This window comes from Ascaphus truei, chromosome 2, assembly GCF_040206685.1.
Source record: "Ascaphus truei isolate aAscTru1 chromosome 2, aAscTru1.hap1, whole genome shotgun sequence".
In the NCBI taxonomy this organism is placed as follows: Eukaryota; Metazoa; Chordata; class Amphibia; order Anura; family Ascaphidae; genus Ascaphus; species Ascaphus truei.
In genome coordinates, this window is record NC_134484.1 from 81650893 (window position 1) to 81671114 (window position 20222).

Sequence of the window (20222 nt, forward strand, 5' to 3'; positions counted from 1 at the left end):
CCCAAGAAAATCTTGTGCCCCCCCCCCAGTTTGCGCACCCCTACTTTAGGGGTCATCTTGACATGTTCTTACTGTCACTTATGACAATTCCGGCTTTGTGCAGACCCCATAGCTCCCAGTAGCAACTGGTTAAACTAGCTAGTGACCATAATTAATTTGAGTAAGTGTAATTCCCGGAAATGGGTGGGGGTTGCCCGGTAGATAGAACCTTATCAGATGTCCCAGGTGGTGGCATGCAACCATCTTAGTGGGATTTGGCAAGGATTTCAGGTTCCCTGGTGGACATAGGACCCAGAATGGTGGAGTCATTTAGGAGGACACGTCACACAGTTCTGTGACAGGGTCATTATCACATACAGCATATTTAAGTACAATCAATGTTACACCAAATATCAAGAGCATCCAGGAAACAAACGTCGGATTTTCTGCTCCTCACGGAAAGCACGAACAGAGACTGAAGATCGCTGCTTTCACACGTGCACGCGCCCTGCGCGCGTGCAGCAGCGTACACTGGGGCTGTAGCCTTAGAGGTAAGTATCTCGGGGAGCAGTGTGTCCCTGGAGCTGAAATTATTGCAGTTCAGCTCCAGAAACCCACTGCTTTCCAGCTATGGCAGAAATACTGTATATATATTTTTATGGTAAAACTCCTTTAACAAATAAGTGTACATGTGCTGATTGACTGGTGATCAATGCATACAAGGTTTTTTTTCCCCTCATGGGCAAGTTTTTCATTAGGGGTTACAGTAGGTGGTTATTTGCATTAGTTTATGTCATTTCATGCCAAAATGATGCTCAGTGTGATGATAAAAGCTTTTTAAAGTGGCTTTTCAGCATATTTTCACATTCAATAGCACTCAACGGTAGTCATCCTTTCTTTCTTTAGAGGAAAAACTCATTAGGGTTATATGTGATCTGTGAATTTGTGCAAATTCATTTTCAAAAGATGTATAATGAAAAGGAACAGAATTCTGATCTAAGAGAAATTACTTCTATAAGATGAATTGCATAGCCGTGGTACTTATAAATACATTTTCAACAGTTCTTAGTCAGATCCTTTGCACTGCTAGAATGATTAATCGAAGACTGAAAAGGTGCTTTTTGTATAAGTAGAATAGAATACAAATATTTCCAGCAAATCTATCAATGTAATTTCAGCAGGAATCAGAACAAGGAATGTCTGTGCTGCATATTAAATGTACGATACAAAAGGTTAAAAAACGAAATAATGTAAGTTCAACATTTTGTTTTCCGGTTTAATTTCAGTATCTTGTGTTTAACTCATTGTTCTCAACTAATAAATCAGTATTTATTTGATGAAAAAAACATACATGAATAAATAAGTTTATTTATGGTTCCATTGAAGGCAAAATACCTGGAAATAATGTAGAATGTTAACAAAGAGTAGCCTCAAAGATGCAATGAATAAAATTTCCAGTATTTCCTTTGAAGTCTGTGCTCTTATTAGATCTACTTTGTTATTATCTTGAAAAACGTATTGCAATATGTTGATTATATTTCAACTCAAGTAAACAAATTATATATGCACGTTTTAATGCCAAAAAAAAAAAAAAAGTCAATTCAATGAGGGGATCATGCGTGACTAAATATTGGAATTTCTAACTCTATACTTTCAGTCTGTTTCCAGTGTTTGTGGAAATAATTTGTTTCAATTCATTTGAGCATCAAATACTTTCCCTTCTCATTAGTTACAAATTTGCTTTATATTTAGGCTTAATCTACATTTACTGCTTTTTAATTGATTTTAATGTACTGTAACACTACGTGTGTGTTTAGAAAATGTTAGTATTCATATTTTTCATGAATAATGAAAGAGCTTCCGATGACAGGTGCCACTCAAAAATTCAGGAGGGGGGGACCTACTAGTGGCCAACATGTGAAAACTTTTTTGAGAGAGATACTGCAGGAGAGCTCTATATTTTCCTTTGACCTGGACAGGGCAAAGAGATCTTTCTTTCAAGTTGATTAAAAAAAAAAAGAAGAAAAAAAAGAGAGAATTTTGAGGTACTCTCCCTGATAAATACGGAGAGTTAGTCAATATAAGAGGGGTTATGATGAAGACTGGTAAAGGAATAAAAAGGGGTCATTCCTTGAAACTGGGGTGCAGTTAAATTAGAATTGCCAACTGCTAAAGTGAAAGGGTCATGCTATCATAACATTTAAAGCACAAGTTAATGAGCTCAATATTTAAAATCTTGAAGGAATATATTTAACAAAGTATGCCCAATGCAAAACTGGAGCAGAACAACAAAATCAATGCCAGATATAATACAGAATAATATAAAGTAAAATCAATCTATGCATACGCAACCCCACTACAGGATTACCATGGCCTTGTAGGGGTTAATGATGCGTACCCACATAGTGTGATACTTTCCCATTACACAGGATTAGGGGTTAGTCAGCAGACGCTAATCTCCTGTGTTGCCTGGAGACAAGGACATCACAGGGGATATAGATATATAGAGGAGACGGTTTGAGAAGCGAGGTTTGGGCACTATTGCTAAGCCTGTTGTCTACAATCCTTCTCAACAAGGATTCCCCTAATTTGTCCCCATTTAATTTGTAAATTGCCTGTTTATTCTTGTTTCCCAAATGCATAACCTTAAATTTAGCTGTATTAAACCTCATCTGCCATTTACATACCCAAGTTTCCAGTTTCTTAAAGTCCTTCGAGAGAAATTACATCCTGCTCTGATTCTACTACCTTACACAATTTAGTGTCATCATCAAAGATGGAGACTTTGGTCTCTATGCCAACCTCAAGGTTATTAATAAATAAGTTAAAAAGCCGTACCGATCCCTGAGGTACTCCACTCACAGCTTTATATAATTAATTGGTTGTTCACGTATAACGCTGCTAGTTCTACGTAGCGCTTAACAGAGACATTTTCAGATACACACCCTGCCCCATGGAGTTTACAATCTATGTTTTTAGTGCCTGAGGCACAGGGAGATAAAGTGACTTGTCCAAGGTCACAAGGAGCCGAGACCAGGAATTGAACCAGGTTCCCCTGTTTCAAACTCAGTGCAAATCAGTGTCCAGCTCCTTCTCCCATATAGTAATAATAAATTATCAGTGCAAACGTTGTGCAATAAATATCCAAATAAAGAGTGAAATCAGTCTCTATAAGAGATATGGCAGCCTGGGGAACTAAAACAAGTTCTTCGTAAAACTTGAAAAATACAAAAAGTAGAATAGAGCAAAGTTCCCTTGGCACAAAATTGAGAAAAGCCAAAACACAGTCCCAGATTGACATCAATGGAGACAATAATTCTCAGATGTTCACTTCAAGGAACTCACAACTCTGTAGAGTAAACCGAGACAAGGAGAAAACCGTAGCACAATATATTGTCCACAGAATCACTGATAGAACCACGATTGCCTACTTCTACTTACAGTAGTAAGATGGTAAAAGCAGCCGATTGAATCAGACCGGCAAGTTGATGAATCCAAGGTCAGTCTTCAGCTGAATAGCTTGGCCAGAGAATTCTCTGTGCTAGTGGTAATGTTGCCCACAATTCAAAAGAAAATGCAGTGAAATACAATAATATTTATTAATTGTGCAGGACATGGAGTAAAACTTGCAATGTCCACGGTCTTTAGTACTTTTTAAAAGGCTGCTGTCCGCAGCATGAGATGCAGAGCCTGGCGTCTATCTCCTCGCGGCCGTGACTCAAGCCGTTCCTCCCCTGATGACATCACTGTGACTCAGTCAGCTCCCTCTCCATGTTGCTACGGCTTAGGCTCCACCCTACGCGTTTCGTGACCTAGACTGGTCACTTCCTCAGGGGTATTGATGCCATAATGTCTCTACTGGCTCTTTATAGTCTAAAAAAATTACCCATTGGCATCCTGCCCAAAAAGGGGGGGGGGTTTCTTACAGAAAAAAAATGCAATGAATATCACTTGTACTATTGAATTTCACAGATATGAAACAAATGGATAAATGTATAAAATACACGAATACATAATGAATGACTTTAAAATTACAATAAAAAAAATAATTAAAAAAGTTGGTTGAAAATGTGGATATGAAACTACAAAATGATTTAAACGGTAACTTTTGTAGCCAGGTAATTGATTCGAGTTATTTTTTTTAAAAAAAGATGCTAAATCAAACTGCATATGCAGGCCATCGGGACCAATGTGTTTAGAGTATAAATCCCAAAAATCTCACGTCTGGATAGAACAATCTATCCTTTTACATAGGAGACTTTTGGGGTCTTGATTGTGTTCAATTTTATAATGATTGGGAACACTATTAGTTGTCAAACCTCTTGATATTATAGACGTGTTCTGACAATCTTTTTTTCGGGGTCTATCTGTCCTCAACATACTGTAAGCCGCAAGTGCATTATAGGGCCGAGCATATAGAGCCGTCGATGGCGACGAGTGACGTCACACGTCGACACAGGCTAAAGTTATATTTTGCCGGGCGGCGGCGTCGCAGGTTTCCTGACATTTGATTGGTTCAAGGGCTATCACATGAGGCGACAGCCCTTGAAAAACCAAATTTTGCTGGCTACCAGTTTTCGTGATGGCGCCGTCGCGCTAACTATAAGCGCACGCGGCGGCAATGCATTTTTCGGGCGACGTCACGTCGCCGGCACTATAAGCGCGGCCTAACAAGTAGATTATGAATTTGCTCTTGCAGTTCATAAATGTTTCCATTTCAAATTCCTTATTGGTTACATTTGACTTGAATTTGTTACATTTTTTACTAACTACAATCAATACAATTAAAACAATTAAAACAATTAAAGTACCCTTTGAGATCTTTACATCACCTTGTTTCTTTTTCCTTTCTTTCTTTCTCAACACTAATGGGGGCAGCTAGGAGCTAAAGCAAATTTGAAATATTTTGCCCTTTTATATACAATTTGTGGTGTATGGGGTAAAAATTCCTTAAGTTTACTGTCCCTCCGGGCACTAGTCTATTCTTGACTAGGTTCCATGGGCTGGGGAGTAGAACATATAGTCCTTTTGAGTTTGGTTCATGGCTCTCCACGGATCAATCAGTGGCGAACCAGCAATCATATTTTTGAATTTTTCCTTTTTGTTTTTAGAGGTGTGGGAGCCCTGAGTTGATCTGTCAAACTCGTCGTTAATAGCAAGGTTGAAGTCACCTCCTAATATGACCGGTAAATCCCCCATTCTTTGAGGATGGTCTAGATCCTCTACAAAAAATAATTTTGGTGGTCATTTGGAGCATAGATGCTGGCAATAACAGCTACAGAACTCCAGCTAATGATTCTTGTATACCCAAAAACCTACCCTTCTTATGGCAGAAGCATCTGGAAGCGACTTGTGATTCTAGCTTGCGGCTTCCCTCTCCGATCTTGAGGAGTTCCTTTTCCTTCGAGCTTTACGAAGCCGTTTGCCAGTCCGGTTCTGGCCGAGGCCTCCCATTATCCGGAGGTCGCTCTCGATCCCTCAGTGGACAAAAGGTCCAGGCTTTCCAGAAGGCTGTCGGCCTCCTCCGGGGTTCTGATTGAGAGTTGTACAGAATTTCATCTCGTATGATGACCAGGCGAAAGGGGAAACCCCACCTATATCTAATCCCCTTACCTCTTAAGAGGTTAATAATTTGTTTCATACTTCTCCTCTGTTCAATGGTGACCCGAGCAAGAGCATTAAATACCTGGATGGAGAGTCCCTCAAAGTCAATGCCCGTACCTCCCTGCATGGAGTATTTTTTCTTTTGTAGAAAAATAGTGGAGCTTTAAGATCACGTCCCCCTTCTTATTTGGGATGATGCTTCAAGGAGCTACGGCCCTGTCCAGTATGAGGAGTTCCTCCTTCACTTCGGTCACCAGTGATTGAAATAATCTCTTTAGGAAGGGCTGCAGCTCCTCTATCGAGATTGATTCCGGGATATGCCTTATTTGCAGTTTCTGGCGTTTTCCCCTATTTTCGAGGTCTTCTATGGTGTCTGAACTGTGCGATCTCTTCTTTCAACCTGACCATCTTGTCCACCATGCTCATTTGTCTTTGACCGGTGTTGTCCATTTTGGCTTCCAGCACACCAGGCCTGGAGTCCAGGAAAGTTATCTCCTGCTTCAGATAAGTCACTGCTTTTTGAATTTCCAGTTGTATTGTCCTTGTGTTTTTTCCAGTAGGACTTCCAGATCCTCTCTGGTAAACCTAGTCTCCTCTCTCTCTGGGTCTGGAGATGAAGAGGGCCCCGAGAACACACTCTGGGAGCTGCCATCTTCAGATTCCCCTTGTGGCATGGTGTCTTTGTGAAAAAAATCTTGCAACCTCTAGGACCGTTGTTTGGGGCATGCTTTTTGGCGTTTTTATTCATATTTTTGCTCTTAGTCCGTTTTTAGTGACGGACTCAAGCGGAGCTCACTTCTTAGGCAGCCAATCACAAGCACGCCGCACGTGCGCCCAAGACTTTTTAAACTTTTAAGAAGAAACACTTGTTTTAATGAATAAGGCGGCAGGGGAAAAGAATAGAATTATAATATTTTTTATATAGTTATTTATAATTATATTGGTATATTGCACGCTTTTTCACATTACGGTGGGGGTCTTTAAAGCGCTAATTTGTTTTAGTTTGTTGTTAAATGTTCAGTTATGTATCAATTAAAGCTGAAAAAAATTAGATAATAATCAGGGGTGCGGTGTGCCTTGCATCATGTTTACAAAGCAAATCACACAGCGCCTATCCTCGGTTTCTTTCTATGTCTCCCACTACTTTTCCAATAACACGTCTTCTTCCCAGTTTGATATTTCTGCTTGTACTTCAGAGCTTTGTTGCAGGACCTCTCCTTGTTTCACCACACACACACACACACACACACACACACACACACACACACACACACACACACACACACACACACACTGGTGACGACAACAACTCATTTGACTTCAGGTACCACCTCTGTGCAAGATATGCCTGTCCACGCCTAAACTCAAACCTACTGACCAATTCTAAGTTACTTATTGTCTTGGCTACAATATATCAATGTGATGGCCAATTTTTACTAAGTAGTGCTAGTTTCATGAGGCACCATTGAGACTTTTTGCATCCCAAGGAAGAAAAGCACCACCTATCCAGTAACTAAAGCACATTGCATAGGCGTGACATTTGGCTAATCCTAAACAGTAACCCCTCTCCTTATCCATTCGCAATGAAGTTCTGGACAAAACTTGTCGCTTCTTACTCCGTAACCTGACCAAGTTCTTCCCTTTCCTCTCTCACTCTACTGGTAAATCTCAAATGCATGCCCTTTTCGCCAGTCTTGATTATTGTAACCTACTACTACCAGGTCTCCCTGTCTCACAACATTCTCCATTGCAATCTATTCTAAATGTTCCAGCTAGAATCCTTTCACTTTTCAACGGAACATTGTCTGCGCCAAGTAAAATAAATTTCCTGGATTCCCATACAATTTTGCATCATTTGCAAAGATCTCCTCCTCACCTACCTTCAAAGCTCTACACTTTTCTCATACATCATTACCACTTCTTCATAAATCAGTCTCGCTACACCCATACTTGTCTCCTACGCGCTCATACAAATTTCCCCCTACTTATACAACACCCTCACACCTGTACACTGTACCTCTGCATGTTCTAATCAAATCTAAAAGCACACATTCTAAACACAGCATTTTTAAAAGGTCACGACTACTTCTTTGCACACCCACATAGCTAATTACAAACCTCATGGTCAGGCACTACCATCCACCAACTCCTTCCCCTACGCCAGGCATACAAGGGAGCAGGGCAAGGTTTCCCTTTCCCATCGTATATTAGCTGAATTTATTGTACTACCAATGCCCTTGTATTTTGTAAAGCACTGCATACATTGGTACTATATAAATGAAAATATACATACACCAAAAAAAAGTCATAATTTGGCAATTAATGTCCTAGTTGGAGGAGCAGATTTAACCCAATTGGCTTAACTGTTAGATAATGGTACAACATGTTGTATTATTACTGTCATAGGGTAGATTGTTTTTTTTTTTTAAATTCATTTTAATATTGGCAGCTAATGCTGGATAAAAATCTTGACTATTCCTAAATAATATAATATATCTTTTTTAAAACTACTGTAGAGGTGCATTATCCTTTTCCTATCAATGAATAATAAACCATAACTCATTAAAAAACAGAAATAAATAGAAAAATGACATGAATTGAGAATGTAAGTACTGTTCCCGCTTATCAGGTGTTGCTGAAGACCTTGTCATACGCATGTACTCATGATTAATCTGTATATCACAGCTTCAAGTAGACCATGAATAAGAATTGATTGCTGTTAACAGAATTGCTTTTATTTGACTTGGTGTTGTGAGAACCAAGAACAAATCACAATGTGTGATGCTCACAGTTTGCATCTGCAACCAAATATTCAAAGTTTAGCTTTAAAGCAGCAATACTACTTACCTTATTCTTTTCTTATGTAAAGCATGTATAAAACATATTCTTGCTACAACTTTCAGAGCAATAGACAGTCTGCGTTTGGAACACAGCAACAGATCTGTTTGTGATACTGTGTTGCCAAAGCTTAGAGCTCAAAAAGGTGTGCGAGAGAGCTTGTTTTAATAGAGGAAATGGATATTACTTTCTAAATAGCTGCTGTAGCATCCACAGGATTATCATCAGTAAATAAAAAATTTTTTTAAAAACTTGCAAATTGCATTAGGAATTAAAAAAAAATGCACAGTAATATCTAATACTGCAGAACTGATTCTAAAAAAAAATAATTTAATTTCATGTACATCGGAACAGACTTCTCATGAAGAGACTTCAGCAGTGAATACATAGTTAACATTATCTTGCTATATCAGGCTTTAGAAGATATTGTGTTTCACGTGTCCCTTCACAATGTTGTCCTTCAAATATATATATATATATAACAATACATATGTTTTTGCACAAAAGAAAGAGACTTGTTATAACTAGAAAATGATTGTTCCATCTAAAATAAATACTGTGTGCAGCAGTGATTTCTCTATTCATGCTTTGATGCATGGCAGCATGCCCTGAAAAGTCGCTAATCTGTGTGTCTACACATTTCAGATACCCATGGAACTAGACTGAATGCCAAAAATCTAAATGAAAAATCACATTTTAATCCAAAGTAACTCAACTTCATATTTGATGGTATTTTTTCCTCTCTCTATCCTCAGGGATTTAGAAAGATTTCAATCTAACTCCCTATAATTTATGTCACACAAAATGTATATTACGGCCCATATTCTGTAAACTGTGATAGCGCAGGATCGGTCCGTGTTTTGAATGCAATAGTTTCGGCATCATAATAGGTTGGTGGTGTTCCTTACCACTCTCAGTAAATGTCAACCAGACCACATTTTGGAATAACCAAACAATTAACACGAATACTGCACACACATGCTCTCGAAGCACCAATCCCTGTGCCTCGGTTTTTGTAACCCTCAATATTTTGCACACAGGCACCATTGGAAGAGGTCCCATTGTGCTAAATCACTATTTTCCGCTCTTGGGATCCCATTACCCACTCTCCGATTCCAGAGATACTTACCATTATTGTTAAAACTCCCTGCAGGGAACACAAAATGGCTCCCAAATGCTACGGATCCCATAGGCCAATAGGAAGCCACAAAATGATTGGATGCAGCTTTCTATTGGATGGAAATATAAATATCTTTAAAAACCAGGAAATAACACTGAAAACTTAATTGAGAAGTATCTCACGAATCGAGAGGTCAATTTAGCTCAAAATAGTGCAGCTGTCATGTTCTAGCCTGCAGTGCCTATACTTGTCCACCGGGACTGCTGCTGCTGCTCTGCTAGCTCTCTCACGGAACATTCCAGACCCTGAAACCGGACACCTCTGCTCTACCTCTCAGCCTGTCTTTATAAACTTCCCCTTCCGGTCTCTGTGCCTGTTTATACTGGTTCCCCAGCTCCTGCTTGGTTCCTGTGTTTGCTGCTGCTATTGACCTTAACCTGTCTCCTCGTTGCTGACCTCTGCTTGTGACCTCGACTCCGCTATCTGCCGCCTGCCTCTGACCTCTGCTTGTGACCCCTACCACGCTCCCTGCTGGTCCAGGCACTGGGATCCACTCCAGCCAAAGACCAACCCTTGGCAGAATAAACAGGCCATACCATGGATTTCGCCGGAACAGACCTGACCCTGGCTTGGACACATTGACTTGCAACGTGCCATGGTTGGTTTCCAAGAACATCAATGACATGTTTTCAATCGTCTTGGTCGCGTGAAAGAACATGGTGCCCGCTGGGAAGAACATGAAGTCCGCTTGGAAGAATGTGCCCTCCATTCAGACGAACATGCCGTCCGCTCGTTCGCAGGCAGAAGCTAAAAAGCGTGAACTACGTGCAGCTTTAATCGCTGCGTTTGTTCAAAACACTGTGCCTGTGCAAACCGCGCCCCGGGTACCCCTTCCAGAATTTTTTGGGGGGGAAATAACTATCATTACGGGATTTCCTTAATCAATGGAGACTTCTGTTTAAGCTTCAGCCCACTATCTATAATACCAACAAAGCCAAGGTTGGACTGATCATAACCCTGCTCAAGGATGAGGCCCTTGCTTGGGTCTCCCTTATGTTAGAACAGGATAGCCCACTACTAAGGGATCTGGAGGGATTCATTGAAGCCATGAGTCTGATTTTTGATGACCCAAATTGTGGTTCAACCGCTGAGGCAACTCTGAACAATTTTCGTCAAGGAAGACGCTTGGCAACCGAGTACATTGCTGAATTCCGCAGATGGGTTACCGATACTGAGTGAAATAAGGCCACGCAAAAGGTATCATTTTCGGCAGGGTCTCCCTGAGCAAATTAAAGACGAACTAGCCTGGGTGGTGTCTCCAGAGAGATTTGAGGAATTTGTCCATTTATGCATCCAAATTAGTGATGTACCAAGTACCCTGAATTACCCGTTACCTGGCACATTTTCAACTACCCGGACATTACCCAGACCCGGCAACTGAGAAGTGGGTACTGTCATCCCTTACCTGTGGCAGCACCCGGCCAAAATCAATAGTTCTACCTGGCCAGGTCCCCGGTTGGCACTTACCTGCACAAGCTGAAGACCCACTTCTGATACTGCTCTTCATAGATGTCTCCACGGTCTTCCTCCACCCTGCGAGTAAGTGCCAACCGGGTAACCCGGTACCTGGCCAGGTAGAACTATTGATTTACCCATTTTTTTTTTATATAAAACATTACCGGTACAACACTAATCCAAATTGATCGCAGGCTTAAGGAAAGATGATTGGAGACACAGGGGTTCATGCCAAGCAACCTCGGTGTTAAGAGATGCCAGCACCCAAAGACGTTCCAGGGAGGATGAGGCACTGATGAAAGTAAACACATTGCGGGGACCTATCAACTGAGGAAAGGAATAGACGCCGAACAGAAGATCTGTTTGTATTGCGGAAAGGGTGGACACTAGCTTGCCAATTACCCAAATAAGTCCAGGCGGTCTTCTATACAGAGCTCGTGGAGAAATCAGCTGCAGCAATTTCAAAGACTGTTTTCTCTGCTTCTCAAAATAAAGATAACCCTCCTTCTCTACACCCGCACCTCCAGGTTCCTATTATAGTTGAGGAGGAAACACAGTTTTCCAACCACAGTAATGGTCGTCTCAGGGGCGGCACAGACTTTTATGGATGAAAGTCGTTGATGATTCTCCCTTAAGCTCTGGACCTGTTACCCATGAGACAAGTAACGTAAAACTAATCATTGAGCCCAATCACCAGGAGAAGATTTAATTTAGTCTTATTCCTTCACCGTTGTTTCCAGTGATCCTTGGAATTCCATGGCTGATGATCTACATCCAATTAAAATCGACTGGAAGACCAAGACACTCACGTTTCCCTCGGAGCACTGCCAGCTAGCGTGCCTAAAACTCCTATACCAGAGTGTGTGGGAATACATAAGATTTCCTGGCCCCAAGAAAATCTACTGCCAACTCCATACTCCGAGTTTTTGGATGTGTGTGACAAGAAGAACGTGGATAAGCTTCCCCCACATCGTTCTTACGACTGCCTCATTGAATTACTACTGAGTGCTGCCATTCCTTTTGGAAGAATCTATTCCTTCTCAGAACCAGAATTGAAGGTCCTCAATGACTACCTACAGGAGAACCTGTCGAAGGGGTTCATTCAGCCCTCCACTTCCCCAGCAGGCGCTGCTCTCTTCTTCGTGGGAAAGAAAGACTGTTCTCAACGTCCCTGCATTGACTATCGGGAACTAAATAAGATCAATGTGAAGAACAGGTATCCGCTACCTCTGATTCCCGAACTATTCTAACGAATTTGGTCAGCCAAGATCTTTACCAATTTAGATCTCCATGGGGCGTATAATTTGGTCCGCATCCGACCAGATGACGAGTGGAAGACAGCCTTCCAAACCCGTTATGGACATTATGAATACCTGGTGATGCCCCTTGGACGCTAATGCTCCTGCTACTTTCCTGCATTTAATCAATGATGTTCTCCGAGTGTTACTGGACCAATTCGTAGTGCCATCCCTAGATGATATCCTTGTCTTCTCATGTAACATTATGGATCACCAGAAATATGTCCGGATCGAACTAGAGCGTCTCCGAAAGCATAAATTGTATACCAAATTAGAAAAATGCAAATTTGAAAAGACCAGCATGCAATTTCTCAGTTACATCATCTCCCCTGAGGGTTGGAGTATGGACCCAGGCAAGATTCAAGCCGTGGTTGAATGGCCAATTCCTCGAAATGAGGACATTCAGAGATTTGTGGGCTTTGCTAATTTCTATAGATGTTTTATTAAAAATGTCTCTGGCATTATTGCCCCAATCGCCCGGCTCACACGGAAAGAATTCCCCTTCAAATGGTCCCCTGAAGCGGATGCAGCATTTGGAAAGTTGAAGTCACTTTTCACATCTGCCCCTATCCTCATTCATCCAAATCCAGAACTACCATTTGTCATGGAAGTGGATGCATCCGACTCTGCCATTGGTGCCATCCTTTCACAAAGAATTGGACCCAAGATGCTCCTTCATCCTTGAACTTTCTATTCATACCAAATGTCAACAGCGGAAAGAAATGATGACATCAGGAACAAGGAACTTTTGGTGATAAAAGCTGCATTTTCAGAGTGAAGGCATTTACTTGAGGGGGTCAATCATCCAGTTACAGTCTTTACGGATCACAGGAACCTAGAATTAATTTGATCCGCAAAGAGACTGTCTGTACGACAAGCCAGGTGGGTGCTATTCTTCGCAAGATTTCAGTTCCACATCTCATACCGCCCGAACTCCAAGAATGGGAAGGCTGACGCCCTGTCACGGTTATTACCCAATCCGTATTCAGATAAAGCGCAAGAAGGAACTATTCTACCAAAGAAGAATTTTTTGGTTGTTACGTTTTCTGCAGATCTCCTCACACGAATTAAGGGAGCCTGCTCAAACGACCCTCTTCTTAATAAACCTCCACCAGAAGCTGAACTATTTCTAAGCGATGGTCTGCGGAACTGTAAGGACCGTCTGTTTGTCCCTAGAGAGGTAAGATTAGAAGTGCTCCAATTAATGCACGACTCCTGACTTGCCGGCTACCCAGATGTCCTCAAGACATAGGAACTGTTGTCCGCTCTTTTTGGTGGCCTAAAATATTACAAGATGTTAATTATGTACTCTACTGTGAGACCAGTGCTAGAACAAAGACTCCTCGAGCATCCCCTGTGGGTTTGCAACAGCTTCTTCCAATTCCTACTCATCTTTGGGGGTCAGTATCAATGGATTTTATTGTTGACCTACCCAGATCAAGTGGACATAATACCATTCTTTTAGTAGTGGATCGACTTACAAAGATGGCTCACTTCATTGCTGCACCTTCTGCAGACCAGACAGCCAAGTTGATCTTGAAAGAGGTATTCCGGTTTCACGGGGTTCCAGATGAATTCTGATAGAGGGGTGCAATTCACTTCAAGATTTTGAAGAACTTTTTATTCCTCTCTAGGAATCCGGTTACATTTATCGTCTGGATATCATCCACAATCGAATGGCTAGACCGAAAGAAAAAACTAGGCTTTTGTTTTGTTTGCCACTCCGGGATATGACTGGATTGACTTTTCACATTCCTGGACACAAGAGTCGATTCTTCTAAAACTTTGGATTACATCCTTCCATTATTCCTCGTTTTCCTTCTTAGGGTCCAATTCCGGCAGTTACGGAGAAACTTGAGATTCTGTGAGACGTCCAGGAGACCCTCAAAGAGACACTTCGTGAGGCTCAAGCATGGAACAAAAGAGCAGTAGACCAACACCGCAGACCCTCACCAGAGTTTCATGTTGGGGAAAAGGTCTGGCTTTCAACGAGAAATTTACGATTGAAAGTTCCAACCATTAAATTGGGACAAAAATGCATTGGGCCATTCCGCATTTCTGCATTGATAAATCCAGTGTCCTTTAGACCAGAACTCCCAGAGGCTATTAAAATACACCCGTTTTTTCACACCTCTCTGCTGAAACCATTCCAAGAGAATCCATTTACTCGACAAAGTCTTCCTCCCTCTGATCCTGTCTTAGTGGATAACGAAGAGGAATTCATTGTGGAGAGAATTTTGGACTCCAGGTTACACAGAGGGAGACGGGAGACTACAGTACCTGGTCTGTCTCTGACCTCTGCTTGTGACCTCTACCACGCTTCCTGCTGTTCCTACCACTGGAATCCACTCTAGCCGAAGACCAACCCTTGACAGCAGTACAGCTTTGTAGTTAGTTGGGTGGGATTGCTGCTTTAATCTATTCAGTCTCTTATGAACATACAACATACGTCATGAAAGCCTGCAACATGGAGGCCCTTATGAAATACGTTGTACGTCCTGCACTTCTCCAGCCGACCGGGCTTTAAATCAGCTCCTGCCCGATGGAGCATCTCATCTACACCTCAAAAAAGTGTAGATGAGATTAAATAACCCAGAACACAAAAAGTAGTCTGAATTATTTTAAATGAAAAGAAATTGAGGGGTTTCCTCCTCTCCCCCAGTGATGGGCAGCAGCCTCAGTCTGACTTCCGGCCTGACGTTACCCACATCTGACATCACCCGGGTGAAGTAAGCCAGAGGCCAAGGCATGGGAGGCAGTTCCCCCTTGACGCTCCACTAGAGACCAATGATTTAAGGTCAGCGCTTTTTGTAGGGAAATACATCCTACCCATATTTGAATTTCTTGGGATGTGTACTTTCTGAAAATATAAACTTATGGGGATTTTTGTGCTAGAGTTTGTTTTGCCTTGTTATTGATGCCGTGCACCTTTTAAAATTTAGGCCCGACAATTTCAGGTGTGAAAAGTCTTGCTAATTCAGGGTCCACATTGGCCAAAAAAAGTATGTAAACCTATACATATATAGTATCACTAATCATGGGACCCAGGATAACAATAAAAAAAAAACACACAGACACACACTGGTGGATTGGGTAGCTAAACGTCTTTCTCTTGCTACTCCAATTAAGAAAAATAATGATGTCAGCAGTATGGCCAATAGAAGACTAAAAAAAACTTTTTCAGATATCATAGTTTACTACTGTCCACCTGACATCGGCAGTCATATGCATCTCGTGGACAAGTACCCATGTGAGCTGTGAATACTGCCATGGTACAAAATGGAAAAATATTAAGAAGCATGCATTACTGCTTTAACTTCTTAATAAATGCTTCATTGGTTGGCTATACCAAAAAGAACTGGCTTGGCTGTGGTCCCAGAGAAGACCACTGAGATACATCTTAATAGATTTATATGTAACAAATAAAAACAAATATTTATTGCATAAAGTATAGATAAGTCAAAAATATTTTTTTTTTACAAAAGCAAGAAACAAATCATTCTTGAAAAATAAACTAAAAGAAAACCTTGCATGTTGGAATCAGTTGTCAAAGTGTGATAGTGTTAGGCGTAACGGAAAACGACTACTTTTGAAACTAGAAAAACAAGAGTTTGATTGTTTGATTGACACACCGCCGTTGCACTTCTGTTTTTAAAGGTAATGGGGTTACTTTTGAAATAATCTCCCCATTCCTCTTGTTTTTAAAAAAAAGAGTTGATGGAATAAAATGTGTGTATAGGGAAATACATAACTTTTTCTTCCTTGTGCTTTAATAGTACAAGTATTGTATAGATCAGGGGTGCGCAAACTTTCAGTGCTGTGCCCCCTCCCCCGCCTGCCCTTATGCTCGCGCCTACCTTACCTAATATCTAGTGTCAAATGACGTGCGGGGGGGGGGGGAGGGGGAGGGTCATGTGACCCCGAGGCGTAATTTGATGCGAATTGCTATGACGACGCGCACGTCGCATGACCCCGCAAAGTCATTTGATGCTGTGTTGTCCCCCAGAATAATCTGCGCGCCCCCCCACTTTGCGCACCCCTGGTATAGATACTTATTATTTTCATAGAATTTAAGTTTACACCAATGTCTAATATATGTTGGCTACAGTACTACTAATTTTGAGTCCCTATTACTTGAACTTAATTATAATAGGGTGTAGTTTGTTGGCTTTACGAAAAGCAAAATAAACTAGTGAAAAGCACTCACATTTTGGCCCAGAAGGGGTACCAGTTGAGGCAGATCTGGATCCTCCTTTCATAGAAAAAACTCCTTTGCCTCTGCGAGTTGCTGGCACAGCCATACGGGGACGTTTCAGTGGGATCACTGCACGGGGGGGAGCTGGAACCCGTCCATGATAGTCAAACAACCTGTAAATCAATACAATGGGAATTATATTCTATTTGTCAAATACTATTTTCAAATACAGACATAGCAGCCATTACTGCTCCTGCTGGCGCGTTGCAATGGGACAAAACGCGTCAGCTGGAGCAACCACCATTCTAAATACATTAGCCGCGTGTGAAAGAAGAGGCAGGGCTAACAAGACAGCAAGTGCCTCACTCCCTGCTACATCTGTACTATTTCCATAACTGAACATTTAATAAGGGGTTAATTCCCAGATATCACCAGAGAGCAAGGGGAACATTAGACAAATTTCCAAAGGTGCATGTATCTCCTGTACGTGTGGTACACTCCACATACAGGCAAAAGAAGAGATAGGAGAACAGCACACACAAAGAGAGATTCACAGTTTTAGCATAAGGGAAAAATATATTTCAAGCATACTTGCAGTGCAAAAATCAGTCACCTTTAATTGCAAAAGAGTAGGCAGGAAATGCAAATTTTGGCCACTGGTTCTTTATACAAGTTGTAACAGAGCTACAGGTGCGCTGATGGGTCCAGAAGTACTTTTATTTATATGATTTTCTTCTCCTTAACATATTACATTTCTGCCCCCCATACTTAAACCCAACCCCAACTCCCCCCCCCCCCCCCCCCCCACCTTCCCAATATGTTGAAAATTAGAAGTGGCTATATGATGCAATTTAATGAACGCCTAAAATCGCTAATTTTTTTTATCCCATGAAAAATACTCAAACAGTTGGGAGGGGGGGGGGGGATGAAATCAAAATAAAATTTTAAAAAGTACAGTAGGCGCCATGAGAAAAAGAAATTCATTCGTTTTCAACAAATTAGCATCACAGGACCATTTATATACAAAGCGCCATCTTTAGCGAAACCACATCACAACTTCTTGTCCTACAACTGTATAGTTGGAGGACAGTATGGAAAATAGCTGAAGCGCTCAAATGCAGGTATATCTCAAAATGATAATAAGCCAGACCACTGTACCAGGGTACTAACAATTGATATAGTACCTATTGTGTCATATAATGGGTACTATCCTCCTGAAGACAGGTGGTGTGTGGTGCAACCCACTCACCATATGTCTCATTGGCAGGTTCCCCTGAAAAATATGCAAATACTCACATCCTGGTAGGGCAGGCAGGCAAGCTGTGCAGCTACTCAATGCAATACAGGGAAAAGGGAGACCAAAAAGCGCACCAGCACAAACGGAGCAGGAAAAAACCAGAACAAAAAAATGCATTTCGAACGTCGCATGGGTCTTTTGCCACATTAAAGTGCCCTTTTAATCATTTTTTTGTTCTGGTTTTTTCCTGCTCCGTTTGTGCTGGTGCGCTTTTTGGTCTCCCTTTTCCCTGTAGTTGGAGGACAGGAATTTCAGTGACATGGTTAATATAAAGATGGCACTGTGATGTACAATATATAAATGGTCTTGTGATGCCTACATGTTTAAGTCAGAAAAAAAACAAACGAGCACAAAAACAGACCACCCTTATAGAACACTAGAAGCATAAACGCGAGAAAAATAAATCACATATAAATTAAAAGAAATTGAATTATCACTTGGAATAGCAATCTCACGCTCAGAAGTTTGTCCCCCGAGTGTCCAAACCTCGTGGAGCAAGATGGAAGAAAAAAAACCGAAGCCAATCTTCCAAGCTTCTGACGAATCTCCATTCTAAGGGATAATTCAAGGTTATTGTAATTTTAAGGCCAGTTGTCTATCTCACGGTTATGATTTTAAGTGTTCTATAAAGGTTGAGGTCTGTTTTTGCACTCTTTTGTTTTGTTTTTTTCCCGAGGTATAGACAGTTAAGAGGACTGGTGATCAAGTGAATTGGTGAAGCAAGCAGAAAAAACACACACACACACACACACACACACACACACACACACACACACACACACACACACACACACACACACACACACACACACACACACACACACGATACTAGCCAATAGTTGTGGTTTTAACTATATCCCTATCTAAATAGTTATTTATATCAGTGGTTATTAGCAGACATTTTATGTAATTTATTAGGTTAAGTTTGTCCATTTGTTTGAGCCTATGTATTATGCAGGTAATCCTCCGTAGCAGTCCATCAGTATTAATTATTATTTTCCTCTTATTTCAAAAGACATACAGGGATTTATTCCATCTAGCACAATAATTTTGTTTTTATATTTTATGATCCTTCCTGATATTTATGGTCTTTCCTGATGTCTGCCTACTCTTTTGCCATTAAAGGCGACTGATTTTGCACTGCACGTGCACTGCACTTCCTGAGCTATTTACAATATTTCTAAAACAAAAGTAAAACTTCCCTCTAAACAGAGTTGTTACACATTGTGTAATATGCAAGTGCAAACTAAAATCAAGACGGATTACTTTTCATTTTACATGCAGCCTGCACAAGGTATTTCGTATGCCCAAGCACAAACTAAAGCTCAGTTTGATTTTCTTGCTATTTGCTACCACATGCGGTTGTTGAGCCAGTATTAATACATAATACTTAACACATAATTAGAATACATACTGTTGCCTCCTGAAACTAGATATAAAGGAGCATCAAGATGAATCTTTCTTTCCCTAGATGAAACCTTAGTAGTGTGCCGATTGATATTCCAAACATTTCTTCTAAGATTGCATCATTCTATAGCACATATTATAGACTCTGACACTAAAGACTGAGGATTTTTGAATGTACAGTAGAGTAACTTGGTTTTAAGAAGCATAATTGATTTTTTAACTTATGCATCATATAGTCTACCACAGTACATGTAGAGGACAACAGGCATATTCAGCAATATAAAATGCACCTACATCTGAACTAATTTCTGTTGTGAGCTATTGATGGCAAAAACTCACATCACACTTTAATGTTTATACTAGATGAAACTCCCAAAACGTGAGCTTTGACATGTCAAGGATTTCCTATTACATCTATTGTTGTATCATCTCATCTGTTGACTCATCTGAAAAATGATGGACCAAGATGCAGAACTTGATATTTACGAAATGTAAAATTTAACTCATACAACACCTCATGAAACGTCTCATTAAATCATTTACTGGTGCATGCAAGGCAAAACAAGTGCGAGTACTGTGATGCATTGATTATCATTTGTAAAATGCCAACATATTCCGCAGCGCGGTACAATGGGGTTACAGAAAGATTTAAATGATAAACAGACTTACTTACCAAATAAGGACAAACTAGTACTGATACAAAATGTAATGAGGGCCCTGCTCATGAGAGCTTAAAGTATATAGGGGGAATGAGGGGCAATGTTGAACCAAAGGTAAAGAGTCTGCTCACTGTGGGATGGAGTACGCCTCAGCATGGAGTATGGTCCAGCCACACAACTGATCCCTTTAAGGTTTGAGGGTGTGGATGTAAGGGGGTGTGAAATAGCACGGTGATTGGTTCAGCCACACAGCTGGTGCCAATAGGGTTGGAGAGGGGATGGGGGGGGTTGGATGCTAGAGGTATGCTGG

General features: G+C 41.0%; 1 protein-coding gene across 7 annotated transcripts in view; it reads right to left on the reverse strand.

The window, feature by feature from the left end:
• The window catches only part of RALYL (RALY RNA binding protein like), a 675637-nt gene that overhangs the window by 46237 nt on the left and 609178 nt on the right, over nt 1–20222 (reverse strand). For all 7 annotated transcript variants that reach the window (XM_075583013.1, XM_075583014.1, XM_075583012.1 and 4 more), the window contains one exon: nt 16562–16722. In XM_075583013.1, the coding sequence (XP_075439128.1) occupies nt 16562–16722 (161 nt within the window). The remainder of the gene's footprint in view (nt 1–16561; nt 16723–20222) is intronic.